We start from the raw sequence: 22,097 nt of genomic DNA on the forward strand, positions 1-22,097 counted from the left end.
ATGCATCCATCACACCAATGTATGAAAATCGCGACTCCGAATTCCGCTCCTGCCGCGAGACGTTGTGTGCCATGTCGAAGCGCTGGGCAAAGGCCGCCCCGCCGAATTGCGAGACCATCAGCCGTTGGCTCCGAACGTGTTGGAGCGCAGGGCACAGATCGCATCGGCCCACGGCAACGTCGTCGACGACCGCATGACGAGCGAACGACAGACAGATCACCGTGAACGAAAACATACAAAAGCAGCGACGCGTGAAGGTGTGCCACGTGTCAAAAGCAGCAGATTGTTAGGTAAAATCACGAAATCTTGCAATTCACATCGAGCATGCCGACGTCGTCGTCGACCGCCGTCGGACTTGAATTCGAAAGGGACAGCGCCGTGAGGAGCGACGGGAGCAAGCGCGTGCGGCGCGTTGGCGTCGCCGCTGCCTTGCCTGCAACTTGCACGGCGGATGGCGTGGTCGCGTACGGCCGCAGCGACCCAAGAGTGCCGGGGAACTCGAGCTCGTACGCTGCTTGGAGCTCGTTCAGCATTTGATCCGTCACGGGCATCGCGTGCGCTGCATGGATCAAGTATTCGGGATGCAATATGAGCTGCACAACGCAAAGTGGTGAGCCAAACCATGGGCATCCATCGGCGTACCGCATTGTCGTCGAGCGTGTAAAACACGTCGACAATCGCTTCAAAGTCGACTTGAAGAAGATCGGGCTAAGAGAGACTGTTAGCCGGCCATGAAACACCACACTGCGGCCATCCTCCATCGCTGGTCCACACGCATTGGAATGGGTGGTCGTCGCCACGCCGTCATGACCACAAATCAAAGCTCGATCGTACTTGGAGGAATTGAAGCAGCGCCAGCGCGACTTGAAAGATGCACTTCCAGCCGTACACGAGGAAGCAGTCGAGGACGCGGACGACAGCGTCTGCTGGCAACGTGTCGCAGTTGGTGAACAGCGTCATGAACCACCTAGATACAGGCCACTGAATCCAGATACCGTCCAGACGACGACATACCCCGACGCGCACATGCTCACGTGAAAGTCGTGGGCCTCAAAATGCGCGTGCAAGTCGGGGAGAAGCTGCTGGACCAGCGCCTGCAGCTACAAGTCGGCGCGTGAGCCGCTGCAGGGCGGCATGGACGCGACAAACCAACCTGATAGAAGCGCAAGTTGAGCAAGGGAACGCCCGGGCGATACAGTTCCATGAGTTGATACTGCGGCGACACTGCCACGGCAGTGAGCAGCCAGAACGCCTGCGCTTCGTTCCAGTGCACGTTTGTCAACAAAAACGCGGCCAAAAAGTTCTGCACCACAGTCAAACATGACGGCCGCGGTGGACTCGATCGTACCATTCCTTGACAGTAGCCGAGGGTCGAATGGGTGGCTGTAAACGCGCGCAGAACTCGGGCCAATGCAACCTTCTTCGCGTCGACATCGTCTTGGGCCGCATGCAGCTACGCGGCCACTGCCCATCTCAGCCGAACCACGCATGTGCGACGTTCAAGCGTCATCGTACCGCCAACTTGCGGGTTTGCTTTCGAAGCGACGACCGGCCAAACGTGCGCTGGACGTCGGCGAGGATTTGCTTGTCGTGCTCGAGGGTTCCGTCGGCGCCGCATTTCGCCACCACAAGCGAGTACGCTTCGGACCACGTTGCGGACGACTTGAGCATAATCGACGACCAGTGCAGCGCGTCGTCCGAATCGGATGGGTGGCCGAGATGCGACGACAGGGCGTCCGCCAAGTCGCAAATGTACTTGTGCGTGTCTGCATCGCAACAGGTGCGCCACATCCAGAATTGCGGCCTACACCATGTCGTCGTCAGCATGGCCACGTCGTACGCGCTTCCATTCGCCTTGCCGAAAGTGGTGAGGAAACGCTCGGCGATAGCACGAGCTCCGTTCGAGGTCGTGGGTGGCAATGTATGCCTGGAACGGCCGCGCCGACTGTGCAAGACAAAGGAAGAGTTGACAGGCGTGCGTGGCGCAGACGAAGGACCTGGCAAGACGTACCTGTGCAAGACGCTTGAGGTCCACAATCGTCAAGAACGGCACAACGAGCCGCGCAATGGGGCGCCATGGTTTGCGCTGGTTTTGAATGGCCTACAGGGAACGTTTGCACGAACGGCGTGGCTGCAGCGGCACAGCGTACCTCTTGTAGCACGGCCGTCGTCGCGTCGACTCTTTCGAGCGCTTTCTTCGCTCGAGTTTCGGCGACTTTGAGGCACAACACGAGCTGTCGGTTTGCCACACGCAGTTGCTCGCTGGCTTCGACAGATTCGCTCGGCTACGTCGGCGCGGACACCTTTTGAGTCGGCCGTGCCGGCGACACACGTACGCGAAATTTGTGCGCGGGCGGTGTCTTGATGTGCAAATCGAGCACAGCCGCGCCAGGGTCATCATCGCGGCATTTGTCCTGAATCGACTTGTCGACCGCTGTCATGTTGCATCCTGCACTGGCCATCGTGAGCGATGGATGGGTCGCGCATCGCACCTTGAGCAATCGCGTTCGTGCGGAGGGTCGCCGCGACCGCCATCTGCGCGTGAACCCTCGTGTCCGTGTCATGCGCAATCGACTGAATCCGTGCTTTGAGGTCTCGGTTTTCTTGGACCAAACGGCGCACTTCCATCAAGCCTGCGGGGTCAAATTCCACGGGTTATGAGCCAGAACGAGAGCAGGCGGACGGACGTTTGTCGTTGTCGATCGCTGCTTTGCATGGTGTGCACACGCGAAGCGGACGGGCAGGGGCGCCGGGAGACAGCTGTAGCTCGACCACATGCGGCGAGCACCCGTGGCAAAAGATGTCAAAGCACATGCGGCACTACAAGTGTGTAGCACATGAATGGATATGTGTGGCATTGCTGACGAACGTACGTGGTGGCGCCGACGCTGCAGCGAGAAATCAACATGGCACGCTGCGCAAGCGGTCGCTGCTGCGTCGTCCTTCCAGAAATGATCCTGTGGTACTCGTCAGCGACCACCTACTCCACAGGCGTTTGGCGATTCCCGCCATGCGCACCGAGAGAGCAACGGGAAACATGGGCTGGTCGTCCCATCCAGGCAGCAACTTCTCGAGCAACTCGAGGTACTCTTGCATCGCCGTGAGTGTACTTTTCTCGCCGAGGTTATCCCAATTGCGCCTAACACCCCACCGCATGAACATCATGCGTCGGCGGTGGGATCGAGTCCACAAACATGATCGTGTTGGGCGTCCCCAAGAGTCCACCACACAGCGTGGGGATCCAGCTCCCTACGTGCATCAAGCCGACGGATTCAATTCCAGTTGCCAAACCTTGTACAGCCTTGGTCGTCTGGCTCGCGATGGTCCGAACTTCCGACTCCTTGCGCTCGCGGCATATGGCAGCAGGGCCTTGTTCAACGAGGCATTGGAGGCCAAAGAGGGCATCCTCTTCGCGCATGAGGGCTGCGATAACCGTGGCATCGACTATGCGATGTGATCCATTGTGGTACTTGTTAAAGACCGACGCAACGAGCTTCGACCCGCGCTGGTACTTGGCCGTCACGGCGGCTTCGTCGCCTGCGAAATCGTACGGCGCCACCGGCTCATATTCACCGAGCATCGCGCCTCTCAGCTCAACACGATTGCCCCAGTTACAACCCTTGAAAGGTCACCGTCGCCGTTTCGCCCGCGCCCCCCACCTCCGCGCAACCCATCCTTCCCCCCTCGACATACGTAGTTAATCGCAAGTCTCCTGCCCACGCATCAGCCCAGCTCCCCCCAACACCCGTGCTTCTTTGCGCTGACGTTGTGGCATATCCTTGGAACCCCGCAGAGAAACGATGGCATGCCGAGAACTTCAACTTGAAGTTGCTATTCGGTCGATGCTCTTGCACTTGCGCACAGTACACAACTCGTCCTCGACGAAATCGTGACTCCATCGGCGTCCCGCACGCGCGAAAGGGGCTGGGACGCGAGAGTCGTCGCCATGTCGACGGGGGCCTCGCTACCATTGGCAGGTGCCCAGCATGATGGTTCGCAGGAAGCGCCGGTCGGGTTTTGATTGGGCGGCTGTCACATATGCGCTCACATGAGAGTGGGCATGCGAGTGGCCTTGTGTGCGCTCGTGGCGTCGCATCATATACGTACTGGTCAGTGCCCGTGTTCAGCCATACAGCGTCTTGCCTTACGACGTAGTGGCAGTCGCGGCCGCCGTTGTTCGCGCGAGGACGCGGTGTGTGTCTTGTGGAATTTGTTGAGAGTGCACTCGACGGCCTCACTCTCCCGTTAGAAGGTGGGGTTGGCCACCACATGGAAGTAGCGTGAATTAAATTGCGGATTGGGACATAGAGAACTCAAGATATACGGACCAGAAGAATTTAATTACATGCCACCACGTGGTGGTGCCATTGCCAAAGGCCAACCGACCTCGCGACGGACCACCGCCACTGCCTGGGGCGAACGAAGGAGTGGACGCCGCGCCAAGTCACGACACTGCTGAGGATGTATGCTTCCCGTGGAGACGACCACATTGCGGCGCGAAAGGAATGGTTCTTTCGACGCCTCCTGCGCTCAGACGCCCGCCAACGCGCCGCCGCGATCCAAAAAATCCGACTCGACCTGGTCGAGATGGACCCACATACGCTGGACATCCATGTGCCGACTTTGCGGCGGTTGGCACGCGGCGCACCGCTTCCAGACGTACGAACTGGCTGCCGTGACATCCTCGACGAACTCAACACACCGTACGATTCCAACGACGACTCCCCTGTGTCGTACTGCATGGACCCACACGAGATCGTCGACGTGACCGCGGCCAACGACCCAGACCTTGAAGCGATCTTTGTCAAATGCTTCCTTCAGTCCGGCCGCGTCTCCCATCTCACGCGGATGCTTGCGTGGCACACTCCTTACCTCAAGGTTCGCTCTCGATCGTCGCACCTCGTTGTCATTCGAACGTGTTCGCTTGTAGCTCCACCGTAGCCTCATATCGTCTATCATGCTCAGCGGTACGCTTCGGCTCGATGGACAGCTCCTCACTGTGTCGACTATCGTTCTAGACGGCCCGCTTCCCCTGGAATGGCGCAACTACATCGCCCTCATGGCCGCGTCCGAGTACCGATGCCATTACGTGTGCATTTTGCACCAGCACTACTTTCTCATCAACGGCGGGGACGCAGCCTGGCTGGATGGCCTCGACTACGTGCCGTCGAAGCTCGCGCGCCTGCACAGTTTGAACGCGCTCTTGGCGCACCAGCCGTGGCTCATTACGTCCGACGACGTTGCAGCGCTGGTACGTCTCCATTTGAAAGCGTCCCCTCCACCATCCATCCGCCGTAATCTCTCGCGGGATCACACCTCGGCGCACGAACCTCCTGACGTTGTTCCTGATAGCTGCAAACGACGACCGACTGCGACGGGTCGTCGTGGTCCGTATCGGAGCTCGTCCACGCCATCGTCGTGATGTGCATGTTTCATTCGATTTCGAGCATTGCGCTCGGTCTGGGCTGCGTGGACGAGCCCGACATGACATTCCTCTCGAGCACGTCGATGTTTGTCCCGACTATGCGCAGCCGTCGAAAGAGCAGCAGCCTTAGCGACCGCAAGAGCGAGTGCAGCAGCACCGGCGTACCTGAGTACGATCACGTCCGGATGGAAGAGGAGGAAGCGGAGCTCCGCGCGCGCTTTCAAGCGCACCATTCGTCGGCCGGCGATCCAAACAACTCGAGTGATGACAGCAGCAGCGATGACGACGATGGCGACGCGCGTGATGGCAGCGACGACGACGATGGCGATGACGCGCCGTTTGATCTTGCTGCAGCGTTGTCCGGTGCGACATGCAAAACCAAGTGCCCGTCGTTGACGGGCTGGTCTGTGTAGGCAGCAGCGGGTGCGGCAAGCATCACCGGGTATCGTCCAGACGGCTCCATTCCCGCGACGACTCGATCGAGCCGGCGGTGGCGCCGCGAAAGGGCGACCTGTGGCACTACTGCAGCGAAACCATTGACGAATACGTCGACTTTGACGTGCGGTCGACCGAGTACAACGTGCTGCACACGGAGGACTTTTCATGGGACGAGCATTGCTTCTCCCTTGTGAGTCGATACTTTCCCGGCCCGGGGGTACGCTTCTCCATGTTATGGTCAACGGCATGGCATCGAAGCAGCCAGGACGACTCACGTCGATGATGGTCGAGTAGGGAGCGATCCTGGAAGACTTGTTCAAGCTCACGATGACGCTGACGTATCGTACGTACGGCAAAGCCCCCCACCAGGTGCTCGAATCGACCCACCCGAACCAGCACGATGACGATGCCGCCCAAAACGAGTCCCATGTCGACACAACGCCATTCCGCCATGCGATCTGGTACTACGTGCATCGCATTTACGGCATCTGTCATGACGACTACGACTACCGCAACGTCAACATCTACTTGAACCGGCCAACCAAGCAATTCGTCAAGAAGGTCGCATGCACGCCGTGGCGCGTCGCTGCCAAGGACGTCGAGCACTTTAGCCACACGCTGACGGCGTCGGAGAAATGCCACGTGACATTGCTGGCGGCCGAGGCGCGCAAGCAGGCCGGGCTCATGTATGGGTTGCGTGCGGTCATGCAGCATTTCCTGTAAAGCGCGTATTTAAACCCGATGATGAATCGTCTCCTTGTGGGTGGGTGGCAATGGGAGGCAAGTCTCGTCGGGTTTGGCGGTTTGGTGGATGGCCCGCGCCGCAGCGATCGTCGTGGAATCGGTCGTCGCGATGGATGGGTCGTCGAAGAGCGGACGACGTTGCGCCGGATCCTTGAGTTGATGCATGAGCAACCGCACGAGCGAATCGAGTGATGGGTCGTTGTCGTCGCCAGGGCTCGCACAAGGGAACGGCGTCTCATGGACGAATCCATCCAACTCGCTCCACTCCACGCGGAGCCCGGCATCCGACGCGCTCGCCTCGGCATCCAGCGACGTTGCAATGGCTTGGAATTTTCCCAGCGAAACCTACGATGCAACGGTAAAGATGTGAATGGGATGGACGTGATGGAGTCGCGACTTTTGTCAGGAGGGACGCAAGGACGCTGGGCTCGTCCTGGTGGAGATCGTTGGGCTGCGCGGAATCACTCCGTGCCATGTCGTCGTGATCGATCACTTGCGCGAGGAAGTCACCCATGATGTCATGGGACTCTTTCTGGTCTGCGGTCATCAAGCACTTCTGCGCCATCGACATGGAGACATGGCATCATGTAGCACACTCGTGGGAATCGTGGACGTACGCGGTACACAACGTAGCGGCCTGTAGCATCTGGCAGGAAGCCACCCGACACTTCGCGGAATAAGCGATCACGTGCCCATGCTTCCATCTTGGGTGACGCGTCCGTGATGAATGCGAGGTACTTGCATGTTGGTATTTCGACCTGGACGAACGCATCCACGCCGGCGAGCAGTTGAGACCCAACGCCTGGAATACTCGTGAGGGAGATATGCATCGTGGAGCATCGTTCAAACCTTGGTTGCGCCAATGCAAAGCTACGGCGACGTGCTCCATCGTGACGGTCGACATCACTGGGTCCCACACAGCGCTGGTCGCGGCAACGGTGTCGCCATGGCTGTCTTCTGCCACAAACATCCACGCATCTTGCTTGGTATGTTGAACGAACGGAAAGGACTTGCCGGATTCCACGTATGCCGCACGAAGGAAAGCTTCCACGACGTCGCGCTCGTCGGCCGTCGCGCGGCGGACGCGGGTTTCACCCTCCATCGTGTGATGGCGTTTCGCGATTTCCATGAAATCTTGGCCCAAAGCACTTCATTTCATTATGGTCCAATATACCCGATTTTTATATAACTGAACGGAATGATATATTGTTCAAGATATGCTCCAAATGTTCATCATAGAGATTTATTATATCGCTCTGGATATATGCATAGCGGAGAGGGATCCACCGGTTACTTTATATCGCCATTCCGGTGCGAGAACGGTCAGCCGCAGAAGTGTCACAATTGCCGATGGCCAACGTCTTCGGGTTCGGCCGCCTGCGCGGTGAGCAGAAGGACGATGACGAAGAAAAACAGTCCTACTACACCGGCGGCACGTCGTCGCATGGTGGTGGGAGCGGCTTGAGCGTGTACGGCAACCCTATGGGTCATGGTAACCCGAATGTCGACAACATCATCTCCCGTGCACAGCAACAAGGTCTTGCAGCCAATGGTGGCGACAGCGGCGGTGCCGCGATTGTTCCAGCGCACGTTATTACATTCTATGCAGAGGGGTTCACTGTCGATGACGGAGAATACCGTCGCCGTGACGACGAGAGCAACCGCGAGTTTCTCAGTGCGATCGAGCGCGGCCACGTCCCACGCGAGTTGGAAGCGTTGCACCAGCGCGGAGAGCACGTCGATATTTCTCTCGTCGACAAGCGCCACGAGCAGTATCAGGGCAAACCAAAGCCACAATACGAAGCGTTTGCCGGTGCTGGACAAACGATGGGCGCGTCGGCAGTAAGCTTCAGGTCGTCACATGCATCATACTCACGAGGGCGGAACGTAGGTTGATGTGAGCGCCATCGTTCGAGACACCAACGCGTCTGGTACTTGCAAGCCCGTGGACACCACCCAGCCCACGACTGTGCTTCAAATCCGCCTTGCCACTGGCGGCCGCGTCCGAGAAACGCTCAACTCGGCGCTGCACACCGTCCGCGACCTTCATGCCATCATCCGTCGCGAAGGCGCCGCCACACAACCGTACGTCCTTCTCGCCGGGTTTCCACCCAAGCCCATCACGGACATGGACGCGACGTTGCAAGCGGCAGGGCTCCTTGGTGCTGCGATCACGCAAAAGTGGGCGTGACAAAGCGCCCGCATGTGATGTACCTGGCAGTAGCTCGCCGATCAAAACCCCTTCAATTCACGCTTCAATGGACGTGCTGCGTGAATGGCATGCATGGTGGATTGGCGCTCCCTCTCGAGTCCTTCGTCACAGGCATCCGCCGGACGGCGATGTGGCACCTTTGCGGTGCGTCATCCTCTGCGGCGCATGTCACCTGAACGACAGTGTCGTGAGATCGCACAGACAGCGTGGTATCTTGCCCGATACGTTGCCACGAAGCAGACCGTGCGTAGCCATCGTTACCGCGACGGGGACATTTCGTCGGCGACTGTAGTTTATTCGCTTATCAGGACTACAGCTTGCGCAGCGTGAGGAATCCCTGGGCTCGCTCGTCGATATCGTACGTCACGGACACTGTTGCGCGAGGAGGCAACGCGAGAAAATCGCACAACGAGATGCCAGTCACGTTGCCTGCCGTGTGCCGGCGCCGACGTCGCTGGCCGTGCGGTCCCAAGGCATCGCCCTTCTCCCTACGACGCACGCACGTCGTCATCACACGCCGCGATCTCTCGTGCACTGCCAACCCTTGCACGACGAAAGCGGGCTCGCCGTTGACGAGGACTTGCAGCGTCGGAGCGTAGTCGGTGAAGAAGCTTGCTTGCAGTTGGTACAACCCCGGCACGATAGCCGTCACGTGGTCCGATCCTTTCTCCCACGCAAACACGTCGGGGTTGGTGTTGACAACTTGCACGGTCCATGCGATGGTGTGGCGGTCTGTGGGCCGCCCCGTCTTCCAGATCTACCGCGCATGACGTCGCTTGAGTGTGCAAGGGATTGCGTCGCACGCACCCAACGGCCAACACAGAGTTCGCCGCGGAGTTGTTTTCGAAGCCCCGTGACGTCGTCCACAAGCGCCTGGACGTCGCCGTCGTCCGCCTTGGTGTGGATCGTATCCTGCAGCGCCCCCAGCGCGTCGTTCACGTCGGCGACGTTGCACTTTGTGTCGAGGAGCGTGCACGCATCTTTGATGCCCATCTGAACAGTCGCATGAGAGCAATGAAGCAGCGGTCGACACTTGTCACCTTGACGGCGACTTTGCCGCGGATATCTTCAAGCGCTCCCGTCCACCCGTCTGCGTGCTGTGCCTGTTCGTGTTGCTACGATACACGGATGCATTGTCCATGAAAAACCACCATGGATACACAGGACGACGTACCAAGTCGCGCACGTGCTGCGCCACCATCTCGCCGTGGTCGTGAAGCTTACCTTCGAGCACGCGCTGGATTTGCTGCATTTCCTGCTTGACCTCGTCTTGGACGGCTGTAATCGCAGCACCCAGCACAACCTGCATCTCAGTGTGGGTGACTTTATCTGCGAACGCCGCGTCAACGTCCTCTGCCAAGACCAATGCGTGAACGAAAGCCGGACACTTGCATGTGCGTCACCTCGATTCACTTTTCGAGCAAGCAGCTTTGCCACGTCCGCCTTGGGACACTTTTTGTGCAATGCGGCGGCGACTTCGTGCTTCCACTCTGCCACGGCCTGCTGCAGGGCGTCGTCCAGTCGACCCCCCACACGGTCCTCGAGCTGCTTCTAAGCAAGACAATGGTTCAGCTGTGATCGCGCGCGTGTGTGCATGTACCAACCTCCCTCGAGTCCAATTCGGCGCGGTCCACCTTGTCGGACAAGACGACTTTGACATCGGACGCCATCGCGCGCTGCCGCTACGGCGTCGATGATGCAACGCAAGTCCAGTCCGAGGTATGTACCAAGTGGGCGTGACAGTCGGTGGCGGTTCTAGCGACTGACTCGTCCACTTGTGCCTTGAACTTCTTCAATTCGTCCCGCGCGGCGGCAAGGTGATCCGCCAAGTGCTTGCGCAGACCTTGCTCTAAATGGCCGACGGAATCTTTGACTTGTAATGTTTGAGTGCGATGAAGAGCTTTCGACGCAGCGGTCACCCGCTCCTCCACTGCTTCCAGGTCCCTCCGCGTCACCATGTGGTGCTCCATCTAGGAAGGGTAAGTTGGCACACTAGTCCTAGTACAAACCTTTGCCGTTTTAGCCGTATGGCGCTCGATGACTTCGTCTTTGAGCTGCCGCAGCGCGTCTTTGGTAGCAAACGTGGCGGTCGCCTGGGCCATGACCTGCCCGTTCACTTCCCGTCAGTCCATCGTTGGTTGGTCGATCGCCACAATGGATACCTGTTTCGTCACCATGTCTTCCATATCGCGCAGTGCGTCTTGTAGAGGGGTGATGGTGTGCTCGAGTCGTCGCTTGAGCTCGTTGCCACTGGCAACAACTCGCACTTCGACATCATCCGACGACACGGCCCGCTTTTGCATCTTGCAGACGTCTGCGACCAAAGCAAGGAATTCCTTCCGCGATACAATCATCGCCGTGCCGTCATCGTTGTTGTTGACGCGTGGTGGCGGCAGCGTCTGGGCCGACATGGCTGCGTCCTGGATACGGTCGATGCGGGCGTCCATGGTCTCCAACATCACAGCATGGTTGGACACAACCTTGGCCACGGCTTGGAGTGTCGTCTTTATGATCGTTTGGATATTTCGCCACTCGGTTTCTCCCGCCAGCAAGTGCGTGAGCCCGTGGAGGCCGGCCGACGGCGGCATCGTGTCTACTCACACTAAAAATGTAACTGCCACACCGGTTACAATATCCGGATTTCGAAGGCTTCGATTTTTTCGTCGCCTCTGCGCTCTGCGAAGGAGTCGGTCGAGCTTTTGCTCGTGGCCGTCGCCGTATCAGAGATTCTCCCAGCTGGATGCATGCTGACGATGAAGGTTTCGTTTGCCGTCAGGTAACTACGGTACATGACAATTGCCTCGAATGCATTTTCCATACGGTGGGTGGTAAGGGTGGGCCAATAAGCGGGCGCCAGCTAAGCAGACTGGCCCAATCATGATGATCTCATTATAGAATTGGGGGCGTCGTCTGGCGTGCGGCAGAGCTTAGCTGTAGCTTTTCAGGGCTTGCGAGAGATGTCGATGGCGGTGCGTCGTCTACACGCGCTTCCGCAAGCACATTTTTTCCAGTGTACTAGTAGTACACGTTAGGTGCAGTGAGTCAGATGTTTGTATAATTTTTGACAGGTACGGAGGTTGGAAATGACCAACATCAATTCTCCAGTGCGGTACGACGTCACGGAGCGGCTGAGCACAGTAGGTGCAATAAGCAAGTCTAGACCTAGATGTGGCCATGGGCAGCGCTAGGACGTGCAGAGCACACTGCGATGGGGTTTTGAATGCACGTCATGTTTATGTTGAATGTTGGCAAAGTTGCATTTAATTTTGGAGGTTTTCCCCAGTTAATGCTTGACGTTGGATTTTAATCGGCACATCCGATCTGCTCGAGGACCGCTGAAGCGCCAAAGGAGTTGCCGCCGTGCTGACACACTAGATGGTGCCCACAGCAGCCACCGCGCAAACAGAGACATCACCTCTCACGCCTCCCGGGTCGATCCCGGACAGCCAAGATGTCCCGTACACGAAAGTCGACTCCTCTCACGCCATTGACATCCCGGCATCCCCACCGACTTTGATGCAGAAGATCCTTCCTGCACTCGGGTCTGCATTCGTCGCGTCCGTGGCGTACCTGGACCCAGGGAACTTTGCGACGAACATCCAGGCGGGGTCGAACTACAGCTTTACCTTGCTCTGGGTCATCTTGTTGGCGAACGTGATGGCGATGCTGTTTCAGACTTTGTCGGCCAAGCTCGGGATCGCGACAGGGAAGAATTTGCCCGAGGTAATCGCAGACCAGTTTCCACAATGGGTCGTTTGGGTAATGTGGATTGCCGCGGAAGTGGCTGCGATCGCGACGGACGTGGCCGAGTTCATCGGGGCGGCGATTGCGTTCAAGTTGCTTTTTTCGATTTCGTTGGCGTGGGGCGCCGTCATCACGGCCGGCATGACTCTCGTGCTTCTGTACGTCCATCAGCACCGTATTCAAGCGTTCGAAGTTGTCATTTTCATGCTGGTGTCGGTGATCGTCGTGAGCTACATCATGGAAACAGCGTTACAGCCAAGCATTCCATGGGCCGACGTCGCGTATCACACGTTTGTGCCCGGTTTCGAAGGCAAGGAAAGTTTAGTTTTGGCCGTGGGCATTGTCGGCGCAACGGTGATGCCCCACGTGATCTACTTGCACTCGGCGCTGACTCAGAGTCGCTTTGTCGTGTCGGATGACGGCGATGTCATGTTCCCTCCCCTCCGCTACGAAGTTGTCGGGATCGTGATAGCCCTTGGCATCGCCGGCCTCGTCAACATGTCGATGCTGATCATGGCGGCCGCGACGTTCAACACGTCAGGGTACACCGACGTGGACTCGATTGAGAACGCGTACAGGACGTTGGAGCCGCTGCTTGGAAAGGCGGCGTCGTATGTGTTCGCGATCGGGTTGCTGGCCAGCGGCATCTCGTCGTCCGCTGTCGGTACTCTCGCCGGCCAAGTCATCATGGCCGGGTTCCTCAACTTCCACGTAAACGTATGGATTCGCCGCGCCGTGACGCTCGTGCCGTCGATGCTCATCATCGTTTCCGGTGCGGACCCGACCCAAGCGCTCGTGTTCAGCCAGGTTGTGTTGAGTTTCTGCATCCCGTTCGCGCTTGTCCCACTCGCTCTGTTTGCCGGTCGAGAAGATATCATGGGCAAGTGGAAAAGCTCGTGGTTCGTGCAACTTATTACGGCCGCCCTCTGTACCTTCATCGTCGGGCTCAACGTGTACCTCGTGCTCGCGTCCGTGTTTGACTGGTAAAGTCCCTCATGCAGGACGGGTGGCCGATACTGGCCCGGTGGCTGGCGGTACTGCTTTGCGGCCGACATCCATTGAGTGCTTGGGCCCTCCACGCCTTCCTCTTGTGCTTACTGCAAGCAATCGGCGCGGGTGGCGCAAAGTAATCGCCTTCGGTAGCAGTTCGGAAGCAAGACAATTCAATCTTGTAATACTGGGTTTTTTTATTCTTAGCACAGTATCTGTAATTAATTTCCAAAATTGTTTTGTCCTCAAGAATAGAAGTACTTCCTCTGTTCCATATTACTGCCGACATTTGGCTTCGAGGTGCCCCCAAAAATTGAATTCTTGTCCAATTTCGACGAATCATATCATGTTCAATAGAGAATCAAAATCTAGAGGAAAGGCCTATTGACTGCAAGGCGCGAAAAGCAAGTTTTGGCGCCCAATTTTGACTTCGCCATCGAGACTCCGAATAAGATTACGAAATGTGAATTAACAGAATTAAAATTTCCAGGACCTGAACAAGTCGACATCCATGGCACGGCAACATATCGGCAGAGAGCTCTCGCACCAAAGAAGATGGAGGTGATCCGTCACCTCAATGAACTAATCGATCATTTGCAAGCTTCCACCAAACAGCCCAGATCTCAATGCTTTGATCTGGGTTTCTTTGCCTCGATCCAAACGCTTCAGTACAAGTTGGTCAGTCGATCTTTGGGTGAGGTCATTCATGCAACCTAAGCTGCGTTTGAACTTTGTGGTGGCGATGCACTTGCAAACGTGTTCCTCACGTTGCAAGCAGTCATGCGCCTAGTTCTGGAGAACAATGGTGGCAACCACTATCGCTTGCCGCATTTGCGGAAGGATGCCTTGCGTAGTGCCAGGGCGCCCATGTCCAATGTCTCGTGCCCTGCTTCGCTTCTTGGCTAAGTGGCCATTCAGGATTTTAATCAATAACACGTAGTTTTCTCGTTTGTTGACCAATCGGATTGAAATGTCACAAGTAATATGGAAAAGGTGTGATTTGCAAATGTCGGCATAATATGGAACAGAGGAAGTAACCAATTGTGGATGAAAAGAGGTCAAAGGTTAAATATCAAAAATACAAACTTCAAGTCTAATTGCAGCGTTGTGATTGGCTCAAGTGTTGAATCGTATGATTTCTTTCGCAAATTCATGAAGATGCTAGCCAATCAAATCAATTCCTCGCATATTTGTTTGACGACACATTTGACCTGAAATATTCGATTGAAATCACGACTAAAACCGAAAATGTATCCCAAATTTGGACATTTCAAATTCGGCTGCAGAGCGCGCAAATTTCAAGCGGCCACACCGAGGCCGACCGGGCGATGGACGTGGAGATGGCAGTCTGCCAGTGTGGTGGTCATGTGCTGATTTCTGATCCATCCGTCGAATGGATTGCATCTGGTACGAGCGAGCGTGAATGCTAGCGTCGCAGATGGTCGTTCTCTCTCCATTCCTTGGAAGTTGACGCGGTTGCCGTGCGACGCCTCCGATGCAGCGGCGCTTGGCGAAAGATGCACGAGAAGTATATATTACGAACCATAAGTGATATCTTATTGGGCCGGGCCCATGCCGAAGTCGAGGTGCATGGGGGCGGCGCCGCCCGACACAGTGACGATGATCTGGGTAAGGATCGAGAACCCGTCGCCCACCATCAACCCGGCGGCCAGAATGTACTGTGTTTTGTGGAACTGTTCCGGGTTCACGTGTTTCCAGTACGCGCAGATGAGCGCGACGACGATGCCTTGGAGACCGAAGGAGGCCGGGATGATCATGCCAATTGCGACAGCCATGGGGATCGGACAGTTGTTGGCAATGTGGCGGACGGCCTTGATCTTGGACTCGGAGCACATGTCGATGAACATGTTGAACACGACGGTGTAGATTGCACCGATCAGCATGAAGATGCCGCAATACTTGGGCAACCCATCGAGGCCTTGGATTGCTGTGATCCCGAGAATGCGGTACACTTCGCCGTACGGGGCCTTGATCACGTCGCCGGGGATCGTGTACGCCGACGTCATCATAATCCACACGGACGGCACAATGACACACGACATGACGGCGCCAAAGATCTGCGATACAATCATCGACTTGGCCGACGCGCCGACGAGGTACCCGGTCTTGAAATCCTGCATGAGATCCGCTGCTTGGCTGCATCCGACAATCACCATTTGACACATGAGGAGGCCGGCAATGATCGAGCCATCCTGGGACCATCCACCGATGATAAAGATGATGAGCTTGCCGACGGCGCTCGAGATGTTCCAGTCCGTCATGCCCACGCCTTGGATGATCCCGATCGCAAAAACCGGGATGAGCAAGCAGCACACGAGGACCTTCCACCAGTGCACGGACGGAAAGATGAGAGAGATGAGTACCACAGAGACGGCGGCGAACACGACAAGGCCCGACACCCACACGAGCGTCGGCACGTGGGTCGCGTCAAACAACTTGTCCAAGTACGCTTGGCGCTGCACGTCCACCGACTTGACATCGTCGTTGTCGATCGGCGCCGCGTTGCGCGAGTCGCGCCACGATTTGTACAACACGATGACGACCTTGACGATGCTGTAGAGCGCATCGACGCAGATCACGGACACGGCCGTGAACGTGTAGTACGCCTTCAAACCGTCGACCTTGGTCGAAACGAACCAGGCATCGGCGCCTTGGCTCTTGCCGTGGTACGCATCGAGGTACGGGGTCATGATGGCCCATGAGATGATCGTGCCGAAGAAGATAGACGACATGACGCGGAACGGCAGCATGACGGAAATGGCAAACGTGCCCGGGGCCCAGTCGCACAACCATCCGTACTTCATTGGCTTGAGTCCAAAAATCGGAAAGCTGCCGAGGCCTTCAAAGCAGTAGACAAAGATGGACCAGCAGTACGAGACGACCCCGCTCTTGAACAGGACGTTCCATTGGTACTCGACGGCTTCCTTGGACGAGTGCAGCGTCTGAATCATGACGGCCGTCGCGGTCCCGCTCGGGAACAACAGGCGGCTCTCGATGATCATTTTTCGGCGCAGCGGGAACGAAATGAAAAACCCAAACAGCGCGATCGAGCTGCACCACCCGAACGCGCGCAACCACGTCACGTCGACAACGTCCGTCGCGAGGTTGCCCGTTTTGTTGCCGACGTCCTCGTACACTTGCTGCGTGAGCGCGAGCATGCCAGACGTGAACCCGCCCTGGCTCGCCAGCGAGTAGCACGCCACGGCGCACGTTTGGATCACAACGTTCTCTTGCACGGAGAAATACCCACGAAACATCTTCATCTTGAGGAACCAGTTGGTCAACATGAAGCCACCGACGCCGGCCAGCACGTTTAGCGACGGCACGACACCGATCTTGAGTCCGTAGTACATGCCGAGCACGCTGAGGAAGGCACCGATGACTGTCCCTACAACCAACGACTTGACCGTCACTTGGGGGTACGCCAACCCGTCTGTGATGGCGAGAAAGTCGCTGGCCTTGATGGCCGAGTCGTCTTCGCCGCCGACCATATCGCCTTCCTTCGTCGCGAGGGGGTCATACGGAGTGGTTGCTTCCTTGTAGTCCCCGACGTCCTTACGTGGAGATTCCATAGCAGCGCAACGGTGCAAATTGAAAAGTGACCGTCCGTGGCGCTGGTGTGTCGACAAAGAAAATGTAGGTACCACCTCAGCGGCTGTCGTCTGGTGGATGTGGAAGCTTGCGGTCGATGCCTCCTCCGCCGCCGCCATGTGGCGCTCCATGTGCAAACTCTGTTGATGTTCAACAATTTCGCCTTGCACTTTCGCCTACACGGCCAGCACACACGGGACGGATTTCAAGGCACACTCGCTGGGGCCTCGCAGTCCCCAGAGGTGGCACGGCGGCCCTTCGCCGTCGTCATCCTTCTTTCTCGTCTCCGTTGCATGCCTTGTTCCCATCGCGTCCCACGCGGGGGGGGAGCTCGCACGCAATGAAAAAATGCTCCAGATGAGCGGGACACGAGCCACCGTGGCGCCGCCCCCACCCAACTGGCCCGGCCCCTTCAAGGATCCTGCGGAACGGACGGGGCGAGCAGGCCGTGGACTGGTGCAGAAATCGGCGCTGGATCTGGTCAACAAAGCAAGCGGCGCATCACCACGTGCTTTCCGACCCAGACCTTTCCACTTCCGCTCCTAGCACGATGGATGCGTTTAACGATAAACGCATCCGGTAGAGATATTGAACCCGGACGCAGTCACCCACCGGGATACCCCCGATGGTCGATGCGACCGGATTCACCGGCCTGGAGGTACAATATCCGACATGGCCTCAATGCGTTATCCTTGGTTGGAATCAATCAATCGAATAGTCCACCGGAGGCAGAAATACCCGGGCTATCCTTTGACGTTGTGGACGTGCTCGGGTTTTATCTCATAAAGACACGGCGTCACCCAGAAAAGCACACAAAAGCACGTTGAAATGTCAGGCGTACAACTCCAGCTTGTGTGACATGTGCACCCCCGCACATAAACGCGTGAGGTATGTTACTTTCAAGGGAAGAAAGCCGACGTGAACATCCCGCAAGCCGCTGTGTCCTTGCCAGCGCCGACTGGTGTCGCTTGCGTCTGGAAAATAGCAAAGGCACCGCTGAACATGCCAAACACCGGCAGCTCACACCGACGAAACATGTCGTCGCTTGTCCAACATGGCCGACAACAAACATGTGTCCAAGGCACGCGCGTGAACCAGGTGATCCTGACCGTCACGATACATGTAATGTCAACACATGAATTTTTGAGCATGTGCAACAAAATCTATACATTATTCAAGATATTTTTTCTAAACCTTTTTATGGTGCCACATGGGTTTCTGTAGTTTGCCCGGGTACGATATATTCTAATCTATATTCATATCTTCGAGCGACGCTTTGACAAGGAAAGGCGTTGTGTCTTCACGTCAACCACTATGCATACGTCCCGTTTCGAATCGCCCGCTTTTTGTCTCAGTTCATACGCCTCCCGCGCCATGCCCTACCCTGCCCAGCACGCGCCATATCACAGGACGTCGTACCTTGGCAAAGTCCCCATGTCAAAGCTGACGGATATTTTGACCAGACGAATTGGTGTGTGAGAATGTATGTCCTGCAGGAAACGATTCCGTTGCCATGTGGCTGGCCGCTCTCATGATGGCAAAGATTCGCACGACGACCGCAAGCACATGGTCTTGGGGGCATGAGGCCGTCGGAATGGCCACGGTCGATGCCACGTTCGTGACTGTAGTGCGTCGCCGCGGTGGTTTCCGCCCGAGCACACAATGCGCGTTCGATTGGTGCCCGCTGTAACTGCAACGTCGCTGATGCGTCGTCTTTTCGAACATCACGACCAGTGGACACGATGGTGCTGCCACCGACGAATGCATGGACGGCTGTAGCCGCCTTCATTGGATGCGTCCACGGTCAAGCTGTTGCATCCGTGGTCGCCGCCATGCCAAAGAGAGCAGTGACCACGTGCTCGAGCCTCCATGGTCCCCATTGTTTTGCACTCAACGAGCGCAACGTCCCATCGTACCTGCTGCATGGCGTGGAATTTGAACCCGTGCGTATGATTACAACGTGAGAGAGAAAACTCATCGAATTTGGACGTAGAATGCCATGGACGGCCACCTTCGCCAGGCGATTCCGCGGATTGAATTGCCGCCTACGTCCAAGAAACTGGCGGCACACGGATTTGCCGACGATGTGCTCTTTGGCGGGGTCTCGATTCAAACACTACAGCGGGAAGACGCCCACAACGCGCTGCAAGCGACGGCACATGCACTCAAGGAATGGATGCAGCGGCAGCCGGGGTACTCCGAGAGCATGCTGCACACAGCGATCAAGGTGGCTGCCAAGAAAATCGACGCACTCCTTCCGCCGTCGTCGCAGCCATCGAGTGCAGCCCCGCTCTCGACGGAAGCCATGACAGATCCACTGCAACCGCATGACCATGTCGAATCGTCAGTGGGCTTGCCAGTTCCGGCGAGCAACGACCCCACAGACTCGGTGGCCACGGGAGACGAATTCTCGGAGGACGACGTACTCGCGTTCATGTTTCTTTCCCGTGAAGAGAAGCACTTGCTTCTCGAATTCGATACGGCGCGTACTCGCCGACTCATAAAGGCGCAAGGTAAGATGTCGTGTGCTTCGCCGTCCATTGTCGAGCTGATCCGTGTCGATGTGTGTTGGCAGGGCGGCTCTTGCGGGGCAAGACGAAATCCGGACCGTCGGGACATGCCTCGGACACCGAAGACGGCAACGTCGTCCGCACCACGCCACGGGTACGACGGAAGCAGTTCGAGGTTTGGGCTGCTGACGGGTTTCTTTCGGTTAGCTCGTCGACAAGGCTTTGCAAGAAGCGACGGACGCGCTCAAGCAGCGCGTGCAAGACCTGAAAGCGCAGCAGACCACGGCGACCGACTCGCGGATCGACACGTCGCCGTAGCACCTTCCATGTCATTTGTCTTGTGCTCGAAGGTAGGGCAAGTGACGGATGCATATGCCTGAAACGAAGCAAGTGTGGATGTGTGACCGTGCTCTCACTGCCGATGGATGGTCCACGGCGGTAAACTCTGCATCCGTTCAAAATCGCTGCATGCTTGCCTGACAATCGTCATCTTCGACGCCTCATCGAAAGTGTGTGTGCCGAGTGGAGTTAAGTTGTCGCCATGGGCCGTCGTGGAACGGGCTATCGAGTTACAACCCCATCGCTAGTCTCTCTCGATGGATGGACCTGCAGCGCTGACAACACAAGTACATAACAGAGAAGAGCTATACGTCGACTCCACACAAGCCGCTTTGGTTGTTGTCGCGCAGGTGGGCTGCGACCACGTCATCGTCGCTTCCGTCGGTCTTGTTCAGCCGGTCCATGAGATACTGCAACACCGCTTGGGCGAGCTTCTCGAGTTCGTCGACGTCGGCGCGCTGGCGAGGCTTGGTGTCGGCCACGAAGACCGTCCCGATCGCGTGGCCAAGTGTCGTAGAAATCGGTACGCTCATGTAAAACCTGAACTGGGCCTGGCCTGTCACGAGGGGGTTCTTGGCGAAGCGGGGGTCCTCGGCCGCGTTCAGCACCACCATCGGCGCCGTGGGGTTCACCAGCGCATGCGCACACAACGCGACCTTACGCGGAATTTCGTTTTGCTTGAGCCCGTGGCGAGCCTTGAACCATTGCCGGTCCTTGTCCATGAAGGTGACGCCAGCCACAGGACACGCGTACGTTGTGGCCGCGAGGTCGCACAGGATGTCGCAAATGTCTTCGCCTGGCGTGTCCAAGATGTGGAAAGTCCGCAGCGTTCGCAGTCGTTCGCTTTCGTCCGCGAGCATCGGCGGCGGGCTCCAAGGGTTGTTCCATTTGCTTGGTCTTGGGGCCACGTACAGCCGTTGGCTGTGTCGAGACGTTCGCCGGACACGCGGCGAGTCGAATGCGTGATTGCGCATGGGGCGATGGACCGACGAGCGGTGGACGGAGTGGCGACCGCTGCGCCGCGACTCTTGGCGCGGCTGCTTGCTCGTAACGATGTTCTGTAGCCAGATTTTCGTAGCCGTGCGCTGTGGAGCGTGTTGTTCCGTGGCTTTTGTACCCTTGGACGGGTGAGGATGGGGAGACGTGGGTTTGCTAAAGTGGGCGTCGATGCAATGCTGGCACACTTTGGCTTGGACGATCGGAGGCGGTGGATGCGGTTTGAATGACCGAGGCCGGTCTACGACGACGACCCGGCGGCATGTCGTGCACACAACTTCGCCGCACTAGACGCTTCCCCATCAGCGTTGTTCAGAAGAGATGGTGGACCATCGTACCATGTGACAATTGCGCTTGTTCCAGAAGAAGACAAGTCGCGCGGAGCATTCATTGCACCGATTGCGCTTGGACTTGGCGACGTGGTGGGTGCGCCCTTGCAAGCGCCTCAGAGCGACGTCCCCCACGCTCGCCTTTGAGACGTGGATCACAACGTTCTTCGCACGCACCTCCATCGTTCGACGTTGCTGCAAATGCCAATTGTGCAACTCGCCGAGTGTGCTCGGCCTGTGCCATGCGCCACCACATGCAGTGAGTACAGGGCTGGCGACGGTGCTGACGCGCCTGAGTAACACGTTTAAACAAGCACGGGGTGGGCGTCTCTGGGAGGTTTAACGTACGTTTTATTCCCGTCGGCGCTCTTGATTGGCACCCGTCCGGAATCGGACGATTTTGATTGGCTGTTGACTTCGTCAAAACAGTCCACTTCCAAGACGCTATTCCGACCAAGACCAGACGTATTCTGATAGTTGAAGTAGAACGTTCAAAATAGCGATGATCCGCCCCTACACGGCAAGTCGATCGCCACCAACGGCGTGGGCACAAGTGGCGATCCATGGGGCGGGGCCGCTCGACCGCGGCGTCCACGGAGCTGCAAAGAGCTGTGTTCGAGTGTTGGCTGAGCCAATGCCACGAAGGACAGCAACGACAATGTGGCATGTGGATGGTGCTGGAAATGCGACAATGCGTCCGCGCCTAGTAAAGTTTCTGATGCCCATGCGGCGTTGTTGAGATCGCGAAAGATTGAACG

General features: G+C 57.3%; 9 protein-coding genes across 15 annotated transcripts; 4 read left to right on the plus strand and 5 right to left on the minus strand.

Annotated features, from left to right (window-relative positions):
- Nucleotides 1–27: 27 nt before the first annotated feature.
- On the minus strand, nucleotides 28–3,830 carry H310_12135 (hypothetical protein). 5 transcript variants are annotated; one of them, XM_008879107.1, is made up of 17 exons: nucleotides 3,292–3,830; nucleotides 3,195–3,249; nucleotides 3,019–3,139; nucleotides 2,874–2,957; nucleotides 2,688–2,820; nucleotides 2,493–2,633; nucleotides 2,337–2,449; nucleotides 2,151–2,285; nucleotides 2,012–2,101; nucleotides 1,860–1,945; nucleotides 1,516–1,804; nucleotides 1,349–1,453; nucleotides 1,154–1,303; nucleotides 1,015–1,100; nucleotides 835–967; nucleotides 643–708; nucleotides 28–593 (listed from the first exon to the last, which is right to left on the minus strand). In XM_008879107.1, the coding sequence occupies exons 1-17, from the start codon at nucleotides 3,578–3,580 to the stop codon at nucleotides 297–299; spliced, it is 2,373 nt and encodes a 790-aa protein (XP_008877329.1). In that variant the 5' UTR covers nucleotides 3,581–3,830; the 3' UTR covers nucleotides 28–296. The 5 variants fall into 5 exon arrangements, with proteins under 5 accessions (XP_008877329.1, XP_008877330.1, XP_008877333.1 ...); XM_008879108.1 differs by having other exon boundaries at nucleotides 3,019–3,249; XM_008879111.1 differs by having other exon boundaries at nucleotides 3,195–3,830.
- A 68-nt stretch (nucleotides 3,831–3,898) lies between these two features.
- H310_12136 (hypothetical protein) lies at nucleotides 3,899–7,004 on the plus strand. The gene is made up of 6 exons (XM_008879112.1): nucleotides 3,899–4,878; nucleotides 4,931–4,967; nucleotides 5,019–5,251; nucleotides 5,353–5,788; nucleotides 5,839–6,080; nucleotides 6,158–7,004. The coding sequence occupies exons 1-6, from the start codon at nucleotides 4,462–4,464 to the stop codon at nucleotides 6,584–6,586; spliced, it is 1,794 nt and encodes a 597-aa protein (XP_008877334.1). The 5' UTR covers nucleotides 3,899–4,461; the 3' UTR covers nucleotides 6,587–7,004.
- H310_12137 (hypothetical protein) lies at nucleotides 6,287–7,733 on the minus strand. The gene is made up of 4 exons (XM_008879113.1): nucleotides 7,457–7,733; nucleotides 7,225–7,409; nucleotides 7,005–7,160; nucleotides 6,287–6,952 (listed from the first exon to the last, which is right to left on the minus strand). Exons 1-4 carry the CDS (start codon nucleotides 7,707–7,709, stop codon nucleotides 6,596–6,598), a joined length of 951 nt encoding a protein of 316 aa, XP_008877335.1. The 5' UTR covers nucleotides 7,710–7,733; the 3' UTR covers nucleotides 6,287–6,595.
- Nucleotides 7,734–7,848: 115 nt separating this feature from the next.
- Nucleotides 7,849–8,870, plus strand: H310_12138 (hypothetical protein). The gene is made up of 2 exons (XM_008879114.1): nucleotides 7,849–8,449; nucleotides 8,499–8,870. Exons 1-2 carry the CDS (start codon nucleotides 7,958–7,960, stop codon nucleotides 8,796–8,798), a joined length of 792 nt encoding a protein of 263 aa, XP_008877336.1. The 5' UTR covers nucleotides 7,849–7,957; the 3' UTR covers nucleotides 8,799–8,870.
- A 171-nt stretch (nucleotides 8,871–9,041) lies between these two features.
- On the minus strand, nucleotides 9,042–11,428 carry H310_12139 (hypothetical protein). 3 transcript variants are annotated; one of them, XM_008879116.1, is made up of 10 exons: nucleotides 10,982–11,428; nucleotides 10,829–10,924; nucleotides 10,547–10,789; nucleotides 10,424–10,501; nucleotides 10,223–10,367; nucleotides 9,994–10,172; nucleotides 9,860–9,934; nucleotides 9,627–9,812; nucleotides 9,362–9,576; nucleotides 9,042–9,307 (listed from the first exon to the last, which is right to left on the minus strand). In XM_008879116.1, the coding sequence occupies exons 1-10, from the start codon at nucleotides 11,405–11,407 to the stop codon at nucleotides 9,130–9,132; spliced, it is 1,821 nt and encodes a 606-aa protein (XP_008877338.1). In that variant the 5' UTR covers nucleotides 11,408–11,428; the 3' UTR covers nucleotides 9,042–9,129. The 3 variants fall into 3 exon arrangements, with proteins under 3 accessions (XP_008877338.1, XP_008877337.1, XP_008877339.1); XM_008879115.1 differs by having other exon boundaries at nucleotides 10,223–10,370; nucleotides 10,982–11,420; XM_008879117.1 differs by having other exon boundaries at nucleotides 9,042–9,576; nucleotides 10,223–10,370; nucleotides 10,982–11,420.
- A 638-nt stretch (nucleotides 11,429–12,066) lies between these two features.
- H310_12140 (hypothetical protein) lies at nucleotides 12,067–13,813 on the plus strand. Its single transcript, XM_008879118.1, has one exon. It carries the CDS (start codon nucleotides 12,195–12,197, stop codon nucleotides 13,548–13,550), a length of 1,356 nt encoding a protein of 451 aa, XP_008877340.1. The 5' UTR covers nucleotides 12,067–12,194; the 3' UTR covers nucleotides 13,551–13,813.
- A 1,296-nt stretch (nucleotides 13,814–15,109) lies between these two features.
- Nucleotides 15,110–17,146, minus strand: H310_12141 (hypothetical protein; the record flags this gene model as incomplete). Its single annotated transcript, XM_008879119.1, has 1 exon — nucleotides 15,110–17,146. The coding sequence occupies one exon, from the start codon at nucleotides 17,144–17,146 to the stop codon at nucleotides 15,110–15,112; it is 2,037 nt and encodes a 678-aa protein (XP_008877341.1).
- A 1,542-nt stretch (nucleotides 17,147–18,688) lies between these two features.
- On the plus strand, nucleotides 18,689–20,182 carry H310_12142 (hypothetical protein). The gene is made up of 4 exons (XM_008879120.1): nucleotides 18,689–19,108; nucleotides 19,159–19,678; nucleotides 19,741–19,829; nucleotides 19,883–20,182. The coding sequence occupies exons 1-4, from the start codon at nucleotides 18,908–18,910 to the stop codon at nucleotides 19,991–19,993; spliced, it is 921 nt and encodes a 306-aa protein (XP_008877342.1). The 5' UTR covers nucleotides 18,689–18,907; the 3' UTR covers nucleotides 19,994–20,182.
- H310_12143 (hypothetical protein) lies at nucleotides 20,111–21,598 on the minus strand. The gene is made up of 2 exons (XM_008879121.1): nucleotides 21,349–21,598; nucleotides 20,111–21,297 (listed from the first exon to the last, which is right to left on the minus strand). The coding sequence occupies exons 1-2, from the start codon at nucleotides 21,520–21,522 to the stop codon at nucleotides 20,320–20,322; spliced, it is 1,152 nt and encodes a 383-aa protein (XP_008877343.1). The 5' UTR covers nucleotides 21,523–21,598; the 3' UTR covers nucleotides 20,111–20,319.
- Between the last annotated feature and the right edge of the window lie 499 nt (nucleotides 21,599–22,097).

The sequence above is a fragment of the Aphanomyces invadans genome (assembly GCF_000520115.1).
Source record: "Aphanomyces invadans strain NJM9701 unplaced genomic scaffold supercont1.36, whole genome shotgun sequence".
Taxonomy (NCBI): Eukaryota; Oomycota; class Saprolegniomycetes; order Saprolegniales; family Verrucalvaceae; genus Aphanomyces; species Aphanomyces invadans.

Bases quoted from the DNA above. Each gene is read 5' to 3' on its own strand.
- H310_12137 (XM_008879113.1), bottom strand. From the start codon at position 7,709: ATGGAGGGTGAAACCCGCGTCCGCCGCGCGACGGCCGACGAGCGCGAC. The intron at 7,410-7,456 runs GTTTGAACGATG...CGAGTATTCCAG, and splicing joins TTTGCATTGGCGCAACCAAG to GCGTTGGGTCTCAACTGCTC. The intron at 7,161-7,224 runs GTACGTCCACGA...ATGGCGCAGAAG, and splicing joins GCCGCTACGTTGTGTACCGC to TGCTTGATGACCGCAGACCA.
- H310_12139 (XM_008879117.1), bottom strand. From the start codon at position 11,407: ATGCCGCCGTCGGCCGGCCTCCACGGGCTCACGCACTTGCTGGCGGGA. The intron at 10,371-10,423 runs GTTGGTACATGC...TGTCTTGCTTAG, and splicing joins CCGAATTGGACTCGAGGGAG to AAGCAGCTCGAGGACCGTGT. The intron at 10,173-10,222 runs GTGACGCACATG...TGGTCTTGGCAG, and splicing joins TGCTCGAAAAGTGAATCGAG to AGGACGTTGACGCGGCGTTC.
- H310_12136 (XM_008879112.1), top strand. From the start codon at position 4,462: ATGTATGCTTCCCGTGGAGACGACCACATTGCGGCGCGAAAGGAATGG. The intron at 4,879-4,930 runs GTTCGCTCTCGA...GTTCGCTTGTAG, and splicing joins GGCACACTCCTTACCTCAAG to CTCCACCGTAGCCTCATATC. The intron at 5,252-5,352 runs GTACGTCTCCAT...TGTTCCTGATAG, and splicing joins CCGACGACGTTGCAGCGCTG to CTGCAAACGACGACCGACTG.
- H310_12138 (XM_008879114.1), top strand. From the start codon at position 7,958: ATGGCCAACGTCTTCGGGTTCGGCCGCCTGCGCGGTGAGCAGAAGGAC. The intron at 8,450-8,498 runs GTAAGCTTCAGG...GGCGGAACGTAG, and splicing joins AAACGATGGGCGCGTCGGCA to GTTGATGTGAGCGCCATCGT.
- H310_12140 (XM_008879118.1), top strand. From the start codon at position 12,195: ATGGTGCCCACAGCAGCCACCGCGCAAACAGAGACATCACCTCTCACG.
- H310_12135 (XM_008879111.1), bottom strand. From the start codon at position 3,580: ATGCTCGGTGAATATGAGCCGGTGGCGCCGTACGATTTCGCAGGCGAC. The intron at 2,634-2,687 runs GTCCGTCCGCCT...TTGACCCCGCAG, and splicing joins AGCGATCGACAACGACAAAC to GCTTGATGGAAGTGCGCCGT. The intron at 968-1,014 runs GTATGTCGTCGT...GCCTGTATCTAG, and splicing joins GTGAGCATGTGCGCGTCGGG to GTGGTTCATGACGCTGTTCA.
- H310_12143 (XM_008879121.1), bottom strand. From the start codon at position 21,522: ATGGAGGTGCGTGCGAAGAACGTTGTGATCCACGTCTCAAAGGCGAGC. The intron at 21,298-21,348 runs GTACGATGGTCC...GGAAGCGTCTAG, and splicing joins ACAAGCGCAATTGTCACATG to TGCGGCGAAGTTGTGTGCAC.
- H310_12142 (XM_008879120.1), top strand. From the start codon at position 18,908: ATGGTGCTGCCACCGACGAATGCATGGACGGCTGTAGCCGCCTTCATT. The intron at 19,109-19,158 runs GTGCGTATGATT...ATTTGGACGTAG, and splicing joins ATGGCGTGGAATTTGAACCC to AATGCCATGGACGGCCACCT. The intron at 19,830-19,882 runs GTACGACGGAAG...TCTTTCGGTTAG, and splicing joins TCGTCCGCACCACGCCACGG to CTCGTCGACAAGGCTTTGCA.